The 13217-nt window shown below is 35.9% G+C and overlaps 1 protein-coding gene and 1 pseudogene across 7 annotated transcripts; both read left to right on the top strand.

Annotated features, from left to right (window-relative positions):
• The first annotated feature begins 284 nt into the window (after window positions 1-284).
• On the top strand, window positions 285-3548 carry LOC113865914 (annotated as a pseudogene).
• A 3448-nt stretch (window positions 3549-6996) lies between these two features.
• LOC113864782 (protein WEAK CHLOROPLAST MOVEMENT UNDER BLUE LIGHT 1-like) lies at window positions 6997-12794 on the top strand. 7 transcript variants are annotated; one of them, XM_027498882.1, is made up of 5 exons: window positions 7130-7204; window positions 7310-7383; window positions 7532-7705; window positions 8311-9336; window positions 10569-12794. In XM_027498882.1, exons 4-5 carry the CDS (start codon window positions 8356-8358, stop codon window positions 12441-12443), a joined length of 2856 nt encoding a protein of 951 aa, XP_027354683.1. In that variant the 5' UTR covers window positions 7130-7204; window positions 7310-7383; window positions 7532-7705; window positions 8311-8355; the 3' UTR covers window positions 12444-12794. The 7 variants fall into 7 exon arrangements, with proteins under 7 accessions (XP_027354680.1, XP_027354686.1, XP_027354685.1 ...); XM_027498885.1 differs by lacking the exon at window positions 7532-7705 and having other exon boundaries at window positions 7085-7187; window positions 10569-12790; XM_027498884.1 differs by lacking the exon at window positions 7532-7705 and having other exon boundaries at window positions 7119-7204; window positions 10569-12790.
• The last annotated feature ends 423 nt before the right edge of the window (window positions 12795-13217 follow it).

Below are 13217 nucleotides of genomic sequence, written 5' to 3'. Positions count from 1 at the left end.
CTCGACCTGAAATATTAGGCAAAAGCAGTTTTGTTTCGATCTCGTCTCATTCGAGGGAAATATAAAGCAAGGAAAGGACACCTGGAGCTACGTAAATGGACTGCATTGATTTGAGATTTACTCTAATTCTCTAACTACTACTTGGAATCCTTAATCCTCATTCTCTTGATTATATTTAACTACTACACAACTCACATCTAAGTTGATGAGTGTGGAGTTAATTTATTTAGACATATAATCTAGTCCTCTACTCGGGCATTCCTGTTAATACTTCTTATCAAGGGATGAAAGGTTCGAGTCTTCAAAAGATGGTGAAGACGGTGCCATCTAAAGCTTTAATTACCAGAGTCAAGTTGGTCTTCCTTGCCGTCTTTCTAGTTGTTTATGCAACCTTTCTTCTCCTTCCGTCTTCTTCAGACTACTTCGAGAATGCAGCCTCCTTAGTGAGGTGCTCCCTGCACGAATGTCATCACAGGGTAAGGTGAGCCTACCTATCTTTGGTTTTTGTGTATGTGTCGAATTCAAACTTAAGTTGATGTGAAAAATGAAGCATGTGTTTTGATCGGCCATTATTTGTCTGATCTTCAAATTTGTAGAGCTTCAAAATGAAAGCAGTGTTTGAGGAACCTCAAGCAAAACCGCAGAGGCAAGAGAATCTGAGAGCAATGCAAGGGAATGGAGTACCTAGCTTCTTTCGCGAGTTGGGGAAAGGAATGAAGATCGGAATGGTGAACATGGAAGAAGAGGATGTGAGTGAATGGAGCATACATGGGGAAACGACAACAGTTTATTTTGAAAGGGTATCACAGTCTCTCAATTGGACGGACTTGTTTCCTGAATGGATAGACGAGGAGGAAGAGAATGACGTGCCATCATGCCCGGATATATCAATGCCAGATTATGCAAAATACGGAAGCATGGACGTGATCGTGGCTAAGCTTCCATGCAGGTATCCTGAAGAAGGGTGGGGGAGGGACGTTTTTCGGTTGCAAGTTCATCTAATAGTGGCAAATGTAGCCATGAAGAAGGGGAAGAAGGACTGGAGTGGGAAGACAAGAGTGGTATTTTGGAGCAAGTGTAGACCAATGCTTGAGCTGTTTCCATGCGCCCACTTGGTTACCCGCGAAGGTCAATGGTGGTATTATCAAGCTGACGTTAATAGGTTGGAACTCAAGGTCTCTTTGCCCGTTGGCTCCTGCAAGTTGGCCTTGCCTCTCTGGGAACAAGGTATGTCACCCACACGCGCGCGCGCGCGCGCACACACACACACACACGCGCGCACTTTTCCTCTCTTTGTTTACCTACTGTGCTTTTCCTTTTTCTTAATTAGCAAAATGATTAAGAGTTTCTCTATAAGATAACTTACATCATGGTCTTAAATAGAGTAATGAAATTGTGTCAGCAAAAAATTAAATAAAAGTTTATAAAATACCTTAATTTCATTAGTTCATCTAAGATGTCGTTAATTTATCCTCTAAAATAACTTAGACAAATCTATTTATTAAAATAAATGTTAGAAATTATAATGAGATCGTAAACTACTTTGTAAGGTCAAATAAAATCTGTAGAAATGTTGTCACACTTTTTCTATATATTATTTTTATACTAATTATTTATACTTAAATTTATAATCCAAAACTTTAATTAATGCGATAGTGATTGATTACTCGTCCTATTGACCAAAATATATGCATTATTCATAAATCTATTCATCGTTAACCGACATTAAAATTATTTACAAAACTTAACGAGTGAATATCAATTTCGTTTTTCTTTTTAATTCTATCAAAGAACTTCTCCGTTTGTTCCCCAGAGGGGAGCGTAGGGGAGGTGAAGACATTCGGACATATGCTTTTCATTGCAATCTTTTTATTCTACCGATGGAAACGTTTTAATTCTCTAAAATTTTAAACGAGCAAAAAAATAATAATAAATTCGGTGTGATGATAAAAATAAAAAAAATGCCATCCGCAAATGTTTCATAAAAAGATTTTATGTCCGTCAAGTTATGTTTCATAAAAAGATGAACAAACAAAAAATAAATGCGTGCGTATGATAAATTTTTGAAGTTTTAAAATTCCATAGTAATAGCAGTAATCAATGAAGTGGTCTATCTCTTAACTCTATTTCTTTTGTATGTCATTTATTATCGTTTTGGAAGTTTTAATTTTTATTTTTGATAGTGGGAGCAGGAGGACAATGACAATCAAAATTATTAATTACAGGTCAAGAGTTGTGGGTGAACAACCTATCAACCACCTCATTTTCCATGCAATATGAACAAATCACTATTTTAGATTTAGATGGATCCATAATTGCCTTTGTTCGCATAGTCTTTTAAGAAACCTCAACCGTAGCATACAAACAAAGTTAGTTAGCAGTTTCCAATCACGTTTCAGAACCGGTAAAAACGTTCAATCATCATAATATATTATTTGTTTTTGTACATAATTTCCTATAATTGTAATTGTAAGAATAATAAAAAATTGTAGAACACTCTTTTTGGTTTGACTTTTTTGAATCAAAAATTAAAAAAAACGTGGCGCGGCCCAATGCAATGCAAACTAAAAAGAAAGTTGAGATTTGCAGGAATTGACAAAGTGTACGACTGGTCGAAGATCGAAAAGAGAGTGACGAGCAGCGGAAGAGTTAAACGCGAAGCGTACGCGACGGTGCTGCACTCCTCAGAAGCCTACGTCTGTGGAGCAATAACACTCGCACAGAGCCTCATCCAAACAGGAACCAAACGCGACCTTATCCTCCTGACGGACAAGTTCATCTCCCTTCCCAAACGCCAGGCCCTATCCGAAGCGGGCTGGAAGATCCGAATCATCAACCGGATCCGAAACCCCAAAGCAGAGAAAGGAAGCTACAACGAACACAACTACAGCAAGTTCCGTCTCTGGCAACTCACCGACTACCACAAAATCATCTTCATTGACTCCGACATCATCGTACTTCGTAAGCTCGACATTCTCTTCCACTTCCCCCAGATATCCGCCTCCGGTAACGACCAATCCATCTTCAACTCTGGCATCATGGTGATCGAGCCCTCCAATTGCACCTTCCGGATACTCATGAGCCACCGAGACGACATCGTTTCCTACAACGGAGGGGACCAGGGGTTCCTGAACGAGGTGTTCGTGTGGTGGCACCGGTTGCCCCGGAGGGTCAATTTCTTGAAGAATTTCTGGGCCAACACCACGGTGGAGGCGAGGGTCAAGAACGGGTTGTTTGCGGCGGAGCCTCCCAAGGTTTACGCCATTCACTATCTGGGTTGGAAGCCCTGGCACTGCTACAGAGACTATGACTGCAACTGGGACACGCTGGAACAGCGCGCCTACGCCAGTGACGTCGCTCACCGCCGGTGGTGGAAAGTTCACGATGCAATGGACGTCAACTTGCAGAGTTTGTGTAGGTTGACGAAACGACGTCGCACTGAGTTGAACTGGGAGAGAAGGAAGGCTCGGAAGATGGGATTGGGCGATGGGCACTGGAAAATCAATATCAAGGATCCTAGACGATTTTCCTCTCTCCTTATGGATTAATTCACATTTTCTGTTCTTTTCCTTTCTTTCATCCTCCAAACTGTGCACCGCCATATATTATGTCCCAATCAATATCATATATTTCACAACTTGGAATTTATTTTTTCTGATAAGTAGCTAAATACTGTTTAGGGTTCAGGGTTTAGAGTGTGGTTAGACTACAGTTAAAATAGAGAGGGAAAAAAATAAGAAGATTTAAAATTACTAAAACCCCAAGCATCATTTAATTAAAAGCTTACTCCCCGTACACACAATGGTATATGCTTTTAGTTAAACTGACTAGGTTCTTAATACAGAGTTAACACATTCACGTTCAAAAACATAAGAATAATTTTTATTATTTAAATACTAATATATTCAGTGGTGTTTGGCGTGAGTCAGCGATCCTAGAGAGAAAAGATACATTATAAGAGAAGAATGATAACCCTATGCAGTGAATCTTATCTCTTGCCAAAAATAAATTTTCACATGTGAATCAACTTAACATGAATTTAAAGTAAGTTTAAATAATATTTTAGTTTCTATATTTGACTCAAATTTGTAAGTCATTCTTTACATATAAAAATTTTATAAATTAATTTTTATACATATATTTATTTTTGATTTAGTCCTTACTTTTAAGTTTAGAGTAGACAACATTAAATAAATAAATGATTAAATTGAAAATAAATGTAATATGATGAATAATTTACAAATTTTTTTATATATAGAAATTAACTTATAAATATGAATCAAAAGTATTTTTGTAAATTTAAAATATACTTTTTTTTTATATTTGATTTTGATGGTGTTGAAAAAATAGATAAAAGCATAGATGAACGTGTTAGTAATTCTGTTACTAGTAACACCGATAAAGATGCATTTAAGGACGGAAAAGTTTTAATGAGAGATTGAAGTTTGTGATAGATGAGCGTGAGTGAGAGTTAAGGTGAAGAAGAAAACAGCAAAGTGGTTGAGAGAAGAAGAGAATTCAGTAAAGATTGTTAAAAGTTTATTGAGTTTTAGGAATAAGAACCTACAAAAAAAAGAGACTCTAAACTCTATTAAAGTTTATACAAAAAATAAATAAATAATAAAGATAATGAAATTAAAAGTTGAAGCAAATAAGAGAGTATAAATGAATTATAAAAGAAAGATACAAAACAAAGATGTATTATAAATTTATAAAAATATTTTTAACTCAAATTTACAAGTTAGTCTTTATATGTTAAAAATTTATAAATTAATCTTTACATTAATTTATTTTTAATTTAATTTTTTATTTATTTAATGTTGTTTATTCTAAATTTAATAATAAAGATTAAATAAAATATATATATAAAAACTAATTTATAAATTTTTTTCATAAAAAAATTATCTTATAAATTCAAGTTAAGTAAAGAGATAAAACATTATTTAAACCTCTAAAGTAAAAGACAAAAGTAGAGATAGTAATCCCATCTGTATCTTAGGAATCCCATCGTTTCGCATCTGTATTTTTCCTATTCAACGGTCTTTTAGGAATCCCATCTGTCTTACTATACTCTACTGTAGAAGGGTGAACACACTAACCTTCACTCATGCAGATAATTTATTCTAAAATTTTAATAACTTTAACTGTTTTCTTGAAAAGCGTGATAAGAACTAAATCATAATTGATATATAATATCACAAAATTTAATATACTTATTATTTTTTATTATATATTTAAAAACACGTTTAAAAATTTAATTATAAAACCTATGCTAAATCTGCTATAATAGATAATTTTGTTAGTACACATATGCAGAACTAGACCAACGAGTGCATCGTTGGCTTCTTTATTTTTTTCTTAACTAACTACAAAAATAAAGTAAAGGATCTGCAATACTCATTAAAATCCAAGTTACTAGTGCGATTATTATTACTACTAATAATAATAACAGTGAAAAGTATTTAAATTTGTAAACTGTTACTTGCAAACTGTGAATTATTAAACTTTCAATTCAGTACTCAAAGTATGCTAATTCACTCTACTAATCTTTTTTTCTAATCTCAATTAATAATTAACTTTTAAATTTTCTACTTTGTCTTCTTCATAAAACAAAAATTCCCTGCTTTAAAAGATTATAACTTAAAAAGAAAATAAATTAAAGTTAAAAGTTTAATTAGATAACACAAAAAACTATAAATAATTCCGAAAGTGATAATAGAAAATAAATAGCGAAATATTCCACGCAACCAATTTTTGTATTTTTTTATTTAAATTTATTTGAAAAAGCCATCGTATACTTCTTTAACCCCACCAAACAATGATTCTCCAGCAAAAGCCAAAGTTTACGCAGATATTAAATCCAACTTTAGTGTCAAAGGAACTATGGACGTGGCACCATTGGGTTGGTATGCCATAAAACCAAAAGAATAAAATAAACTTTGGCCCCCCAAACTTTAGTTGACAGCCACGCTTTTAATAAAAATCAATTACTTCATCAATTCACAATATTGCTTTCATGTATGACTTATTTGAACCAAAGTAATTATCTGAACCTAAAATTACAAGAGATTATGAGAAGCGTGTGTTGTTTCTTCTCATCCCAATTACTTACTGTTCAAGATCCATCTATCGAAACTTCAAAATCAGAGTCACAACTACGCAACAAGATTGAGTACTGATTATTCACTGTCTATTTCCACTACAAATTTTGTATCAAGACATGTGAAAGCTAACCAAACAAGCCTTTACTTTACATGGCAATCACTAGATATTTGCAGCATCCAACGGATGAGAGGACGTTGGACTCTTTTAGGCCCAACACACAAATTACGAGGTCCACATCACATGTTCGTTGATTGCAAAAGAAAGAGTAAAGAACTCAAATTAATTAATGTTTATTAATAATTCACGGTGCATTAGTGTCGGTATCATGGATCTCATGTGGGGTGCAATCGACCTCTTCATTTACACGCTCCGCCATGCCCGAATCTACATCATTTAATTTCGCCGGCAACTTTATTGCTCATCAACTTTGAAAATTCTCAAAGTCACCTTTCGCTTCACACCACTTTAACACTGTCATTTCCTTTTCACAAATTATCATGGACAATATTTTTATCAATTATCTTTATATAATCACTGGGAGAAAAAAGGGATCAAATGGAAGAGGAAACATATTTTTTCACGCATTTTCAAATATTAACGAAAAAAATTTATTGATAATTACAAAAGTACGAATATTCATTTAATAATGAAAAGAGAGATGAAAGTTGGACCACCTCTCCCGGATCTGCAAGGTGGGTGTGCTAGGTTTAGAAAACTTTTGTCCTCTAATTAATCTTATATATAGTAGTATTAAAATTAGTGTGCTAGTTTTGAATTAACACAATACCAACTACGAAAGATTAATTTAGTAATAAGCAATTCACTGCATCAATTACAGGTTGCGTATATACATAAAATATAAAAAAAGATATGTAGTTGTATATTTTTAATAATAAAAAAAGTGTTGTTCTACGTTGGACGTGAAGCAAAATGGCGTAGATAGCGGTAGTAAATAGTGATACTAACAGGAGTGAACAGAAGAAAAAGGTTAGTTTAAATAAAGGCATTGATTGAATGATTATTGAAGATATTTGGATATGAGGGAGAAAGACGGTACAGATGGATCTAATCTGTGCGAGGAGGTAGGCTCCACTAACTGGTATATTTCTCCGTATTTCTCTGTGTTCTAAATTTAGCTGCATATTTTTCCACCTCCATTTATTTTTGCCCAACCTAATTTTAATTTCCTCCTCAAATTTTCCAGACACCATTAGTATCTGCCGTTCCCAACTTTCAGTTTTCTAATTATTAATTATTATTATTCCTAATTCGAATCGGGTATGTTCCTTATTCTTCTTCCTCTTTCAATTTTATTCGTTTAATTTGCTTATGATCACATCGTTGCATGCAACTGTTTGTGTATGAATTACTAGAGCTGGACATAACATGTTTCCCAAACGCTTACATACTTCCCTCAACCTTATAGGGAAGGAAACAGAGCGTGCGAATACACATATCTGTTGCCTTCGCCAACGAAATGGACTTCTCCGTTAGCTTTGTTTTTGTTCTTCTGCTTTCATAAGATTTTTCTACTTCCGTGTATTTTCTCTGCAACTAATCTCATAGTATCCTTAACGATTGAAGTCTTCGCCTTCTAAAGGTTAGCTACCGCAGATTGCGTAATGTACAGCTTAAGATTATTTTCAAATTGAAGATTTTATTTTCTATTGTGATTTTTCTTTTAATTTACCAATATATCCCACCTTGTTTTTGTCTTTGTCATTGTAAATTGCATTCCGATAGGAACTTGTATGAGGTGCCTAAATAGTTTCTGAATTGCAAGTAATTGTGGTTGGAGCTTGAAATAGAAGGAGATCTCTACATCTGACAAAATAGGGATTAACGTTTGAATGCTCCGTTCAATACCGTTTAGATGGACGTAGGCTGATTTATTTGTGTTGTTATATTAGAATTGTCTGTCAAGAAGTCACAATCTGTCCTCGGAAACTTAGGAAACAACATCGTTTAACTGCCCAATAGAGATGATGATTGTGAAAAGAAAAGAAATTAAATGGTATATAAAGAATTCAATTCTCCATTTGTGACTCGTTCTTGTTAGTAGCAATCCCACTTAAATTGAAACGTATGGATGGTTATTTTTAATTTCAAATTCAATTGTATTTTCTGGAAAGCTTATATAGGCTGTAATTCTCTTGTTTTTGCTTTCATTTTCCTCAATTGAATCTCCTATTACTTGTTTTTTAGTGTTTAGACACCATTAGCACTCCTGACTGCTCACTGCTCCTTTCAATGGAGGATGCTGAAGACAAGATACCCCCCGTCTCCTCTTCAAAAGGTGCTGAAGGGACACCAATGGCAGAATACGTTGGAGACAAGATACCATCTGAATCTTCTCCGATAATTGCTGAAGAGACACCACTGACAGAACATGTTGGAGACAAGCTACCATCTGATTCTTCTCCAAAAATTTCTGAAGAGACACCACTGGCAGAACATGGAGACAAGCTACTGTCAAACGCCTCTTCAGAAATAATTGAAGAGACACCACTGCCTGAACATGTTGGAGACAAGCAACCATCTGCATTCTCTTCAAAAGTTGCTGAAGAGACACTACTGGCTGAGCATGTTGGAGACAAGCTACCTGCTGAATCCTCTTTAAAAATTGCTGAAGAGATGCCACTGGTAGAACCACCTGAAGAAAATACTGACGTGATAAACCCAACAGATGATCAATCTTCCACCGAAGCTTCATCAATACCACTTAGTAATGGAAAAATGGTGTTTGGCGCTCATTTGCCAGTGAATGAGTTCTCTGAATCAGCAGTGTTGCCAAATGCCTCTGATGATCAAACTATAATACAAGATGAGTGTGTATCTATATGTATTTCTGCTTCAAACCCAGATGCTGACATTGATGTAACAGAAAAAAGGGAGCAGGTAACATTGGTTGAAAATTATGAACCAGGTGCTGTAGAAGATGTTTCTGACAGGCCTGAATTGCTGGTTGATGTTACTAACATCACTGCTGACAGTGATGTTGATAATGAGATTAGGCTCTCAGATTCTTCTTATGAAACAAAATATTCGCAAAATGATCTTGAGGAACTGAAAATGGCTATGGGAACAGTTGACTCACTCTCTGGTACCAAGCTGATTGATGCAAAAAGAGGCCTTATTGATACCACACCTCCATTTGAATCTGTCAAGGAAGCTGTTTCCAAGTTTGGAGGAATTGTGGACTGGAAGGCTCATAGGATCCAGACTGTGGAGGTATATCTGTCTTGTAATTTTATCTGCATCTTTTGGTATGACCATTATTTTCAATTTATCTTCTTCACACTTCTTACTTAAACTTTCAAATTCTATTACTCTTATTTCTTTTCAAGGAAATAATTCTTTCAACTGTTCTGGTTTCTTCTCCATCTCCATTGAAGATACGCAAGATGTAAATACTGTAATAGGGAGAAAGATGAAAACAATAGTTTTAGTATCGTTTTGATTATCAGTGGCAGTTGTGGTAGTTACACAACATCCGCTAATTTGGAAGATTAACAAGGTTTCTTTGATGGCTGCTTTCATGTTAACGTTGACCATAAAAATGTGAAATTACTTGCCAAGCCAAGTTACATTACGGGGCATATCATACGTTATGGGCCAAGCACACATGTTGCAGAAACATGAAACTTTTATTTGTTACATATTCCCTCAGCGTTCCTTATGTGGAGTGTTGACAAATTTTCCTTTTTATTTGCTGTATATGTAAAATTTACTTGTTGGATCTTGTGATGCAATTGTCCTTTTTTCTTCTTCCAAGTCATTACCCATCAACTTTTTTTAGGAGCTGAGCGTATACCATATCTCCAGTTTATGACACTGGATTATCAACTCTGTTATTTTGGGATATGTGACACCTAACACGGAGGCGAAGTTACTTATGCTATGATCAGTTTTGAGTGTTAAACAGGTTGAAGTTCTTGAAGGTTGAACTCTGACGATACTAATTGTAATAGGAGAATGCTAATAAGTGTCCTTGAGTCATTGGTTAAATAAATAAAAGTAAAAAGTATTTAATGAAAAGAAAAGCATTTATTATATTGGAAAAGCAATAATAATTTCATGTATTTTAAAGTAGTCAAAAGCATTTTAGAATGCATTTAATACTCCCTAACAAGTGGTGCTATAGCAAAACTGTTGTAGTAATACTAGGAAAATATGAATTTTGAAATCCTGCAATTGAATTGCTTTTCTTTCCATTATAAAGAAATTGCAGTGCACGTTCATTTCATACATGTTTTTGTGATTTCCTTCCTTATCAATTCATTTTGGACTAAAATGAAGTAGGAAATGAATTGCCAGTACTTTTTGGCTAATGTATGTGCTTTCTGATTCTCTATCATCAGTGTTATAGAGACGCTGATGATAATTCTTCCCAGCTTGCTTCCTGCCATGCATGTTTATCTGCTGGAACTGCAGTTAACTTTAGTTTTTTCCTGGACGTACAGAGGCGCACTCTTGTAGAACAAGAACTTGAGAAAGCACAAGAGGAGATCCCAGATTACAAAAAACAAGCAGAGACTGCTGAGCATGAAAAGGTTCAAGTACTGAAGGAGTTGGACAGCACAAAGAGACTAATAGAAGAATTAAAACTTAACCTAGAGAGGGCTCAAACGGAAGAGCATCAAGCAAGACAGGACTCAGAACTTGCAAAGCTCAGAGTGGAAGAGATGGAGCAGGGTATTGCTGACGAATCTAGTGTTGCAGCCAAGGCACAACTTGAGGTTGCAAAAGCCAGGTACACAGCAGCTATTTCTGATTTGATAGCCGTGAAAGAGGAGCTGGAAGCATTGCGCAAAGAATATGCTTCCTTAGTGATTGACAGAGATGTAGCTATTAAGAAAGCTGAAGAGGCAGGTACTGCATCAAAAGAAGTAGAGAAATCTGTGGAAGATTTAACCATTGAACTAATTGCCTCAAAAGAGTCTTTGGAGACTGCACATGCCACACATTTGGAAGCAGAGGAACAAAGAATAGGAACAGTTATGGCAAGAGATCAAGATTCTCTCAATTGGGAGAAGGAACTTAAACAGGCAGAAGAGGAGCTGAAGAGGCTCAACCAACAAATTTTGTCAGCAAAGGAACTCAAATCTAAACTCGAAACAGCCTCTGCTTTGCTGCTTGATTTGAAAGCTGAATTAACTGCTTATATGGAATCAAAGTTAAAGCAGGAAGGTGATGAAGGAAACTCAAAAGTAGGAACAGAGGAACCAGAGCAGAAGACACATACTGACATACAAGCAGCAGTGGCATCAGCCAGAAAGGAACTTGAGGAAGTAAAGCTTAATATAGAGAAAGCAACTGATGAAGTTAGTTGCTTGAAGGTAGCTGCTACATCATTGAAATCGGAACTTGAACAAGAAAAATCAACTCTTGCATCCATCAGGCAAAGAGAGGGAATGGCCTCTATCGCAGTTGCATCTCTCGAAGCTGAATTGGAAAAGACCAGATCAGAAATAGCTTTGGTTCAGATGAAAGAGAAAGAATCTAAAGAGAAAATGAACGAGCTTCCCAAGAAGCTACAAGTAACAGCTGAAGAGACTAATCAGGCCAACTTGCTTGCTCAGGCAGCTCGTGAAGAGCTACAGAAAGTGAAGGCAGAAGCAGAGCAAGCTAAGGCTGGAGTGAGCACCATGGAAAGTAGGTTACTTGCAGCTCAAAAGGAGATAGAGGCTGCAAGAGCTTCTGAAAAATTGGCAATAGCAGCAATTAAAGCATTGCAAGAGAGTGAATCAACTAGAAGCAAGAATGAAATGGACCCGTCCGCTGGGGTAACACTTTCTTTGGAGGAGTACTATGAGCTTAGTAAGCGAGCTCATGAGGCAGAAGAGCGAGCCAATATGAGGGTTGCAGCTGCTAATTCTGAAATTGATAAAGCTAAGGAATCTGAATTGAAAGCCTTCGAGAAGTTGGATGAAGTGAATAGAGAGATAGCTGCTAGAAGGGAATCTTTGAAGATGGCAATGGAAAAGGCTGAGAAGGCAAAGGAAGGTAAACTAGGCGTAGAACAAGAATTAAGAAAGTGGAGAGCTGAGAATGAACAACGGAGAAAGGCTGGTGAGTCTGGCCCAGGAGTGGTAAACCAGAGTAAAAGCCCTAGGGGTAGTTTTGAGGACAGTAAAGCAAATAGTTTTGACCAGCCTAACGACGCAACTAATCCTTCACGTTACTTGTCAAGTCCAAAGGCTGATGGGCATGCAGACAATGATGAAAGTGGATCATCTCCAGAAACAAAGCATGGAAAAAAGAAGAAGAGGTCATTCTTCCCCCGGGTTTTGATGTTCTTTGCCAGAAGGAAAACACATTCAACCAAGTCAGGGTAAATCCCAAATGGAAATTATATGCATTGCTATACTGCAGTTATCTCAGCTCTTATCCTTTTGGAGATCTCACAGTGACTTGAAACATAAAAATTGTACCGACCTGTAAATGTTGGTAATTGCTGTGTGTATGGTTTGATTGGATTATATTCTCTCTCTTTCTCTCTGAAGGGATGGTACATGGTCGCCTGCTAAGTGCTTTATGAGGACATAAAAATAAGTCCATCTTTTGGGGGGAAAGAGAAAATCAAATGATTTTGTATTGTGTATAGGCTTCTGATATATTGAACCTCGGCTCCTGTAAAGATTTGTTTGAGATTTAATCAAATGAAAGAAAAAGTTTTCCGAGTATAAGATTTGAAGCTCTTTGAATGATATGATGTGCGAATATCGGAATGGCTGCCCATCAAAAGGTGAGATGATTCTGTTCAGAAGCATGGAATATCCCACAAAAAGGCTAAAGTCACACATCTTTCTTAATAATTTATCTAAACCATTCGCCAAATATTGAGCCATTAAGGATTCAGCCCCATTTTTTCTGAGCTAGTTACATCTCAAGGTTTATATTGTGACTCCCATTTTTCTGGTCTCTAGCAGTTTTACTGTTTTGGATCGTCTATGCAGCTTTAACAAGTTTAAACGTTAATTTTTTGGAAAAATCACTTTAATAATCCGATTATCTACTTTGATAAACTTATTTAACGTACAGTGCGTTACAAGAATGTTATCCCAGTCAATAGGGAAAAAATGTAGAATGGTTTTGTATGGAAGTGAAAC

The sequence above is a fragment of the Abrus precatorius genome, unplaced genomic scaffold (assembly GCF_003935025.1).
Source record: "Abrus precatorius isolate BTA unplaced genomic scaffold, Abrus_2018 Scaffold4, whole genome shotgun sequence".
Taxonomy (NCBI): Eukaryota; Viridiplantae; Streptophyta; class Magnoliopsida; order Fabales; family Fabaceae; genus Abrus; species Abrus precatorius.
This window is presented reverse-complemented; position numbering and strand designations above follow the sequence as displayed.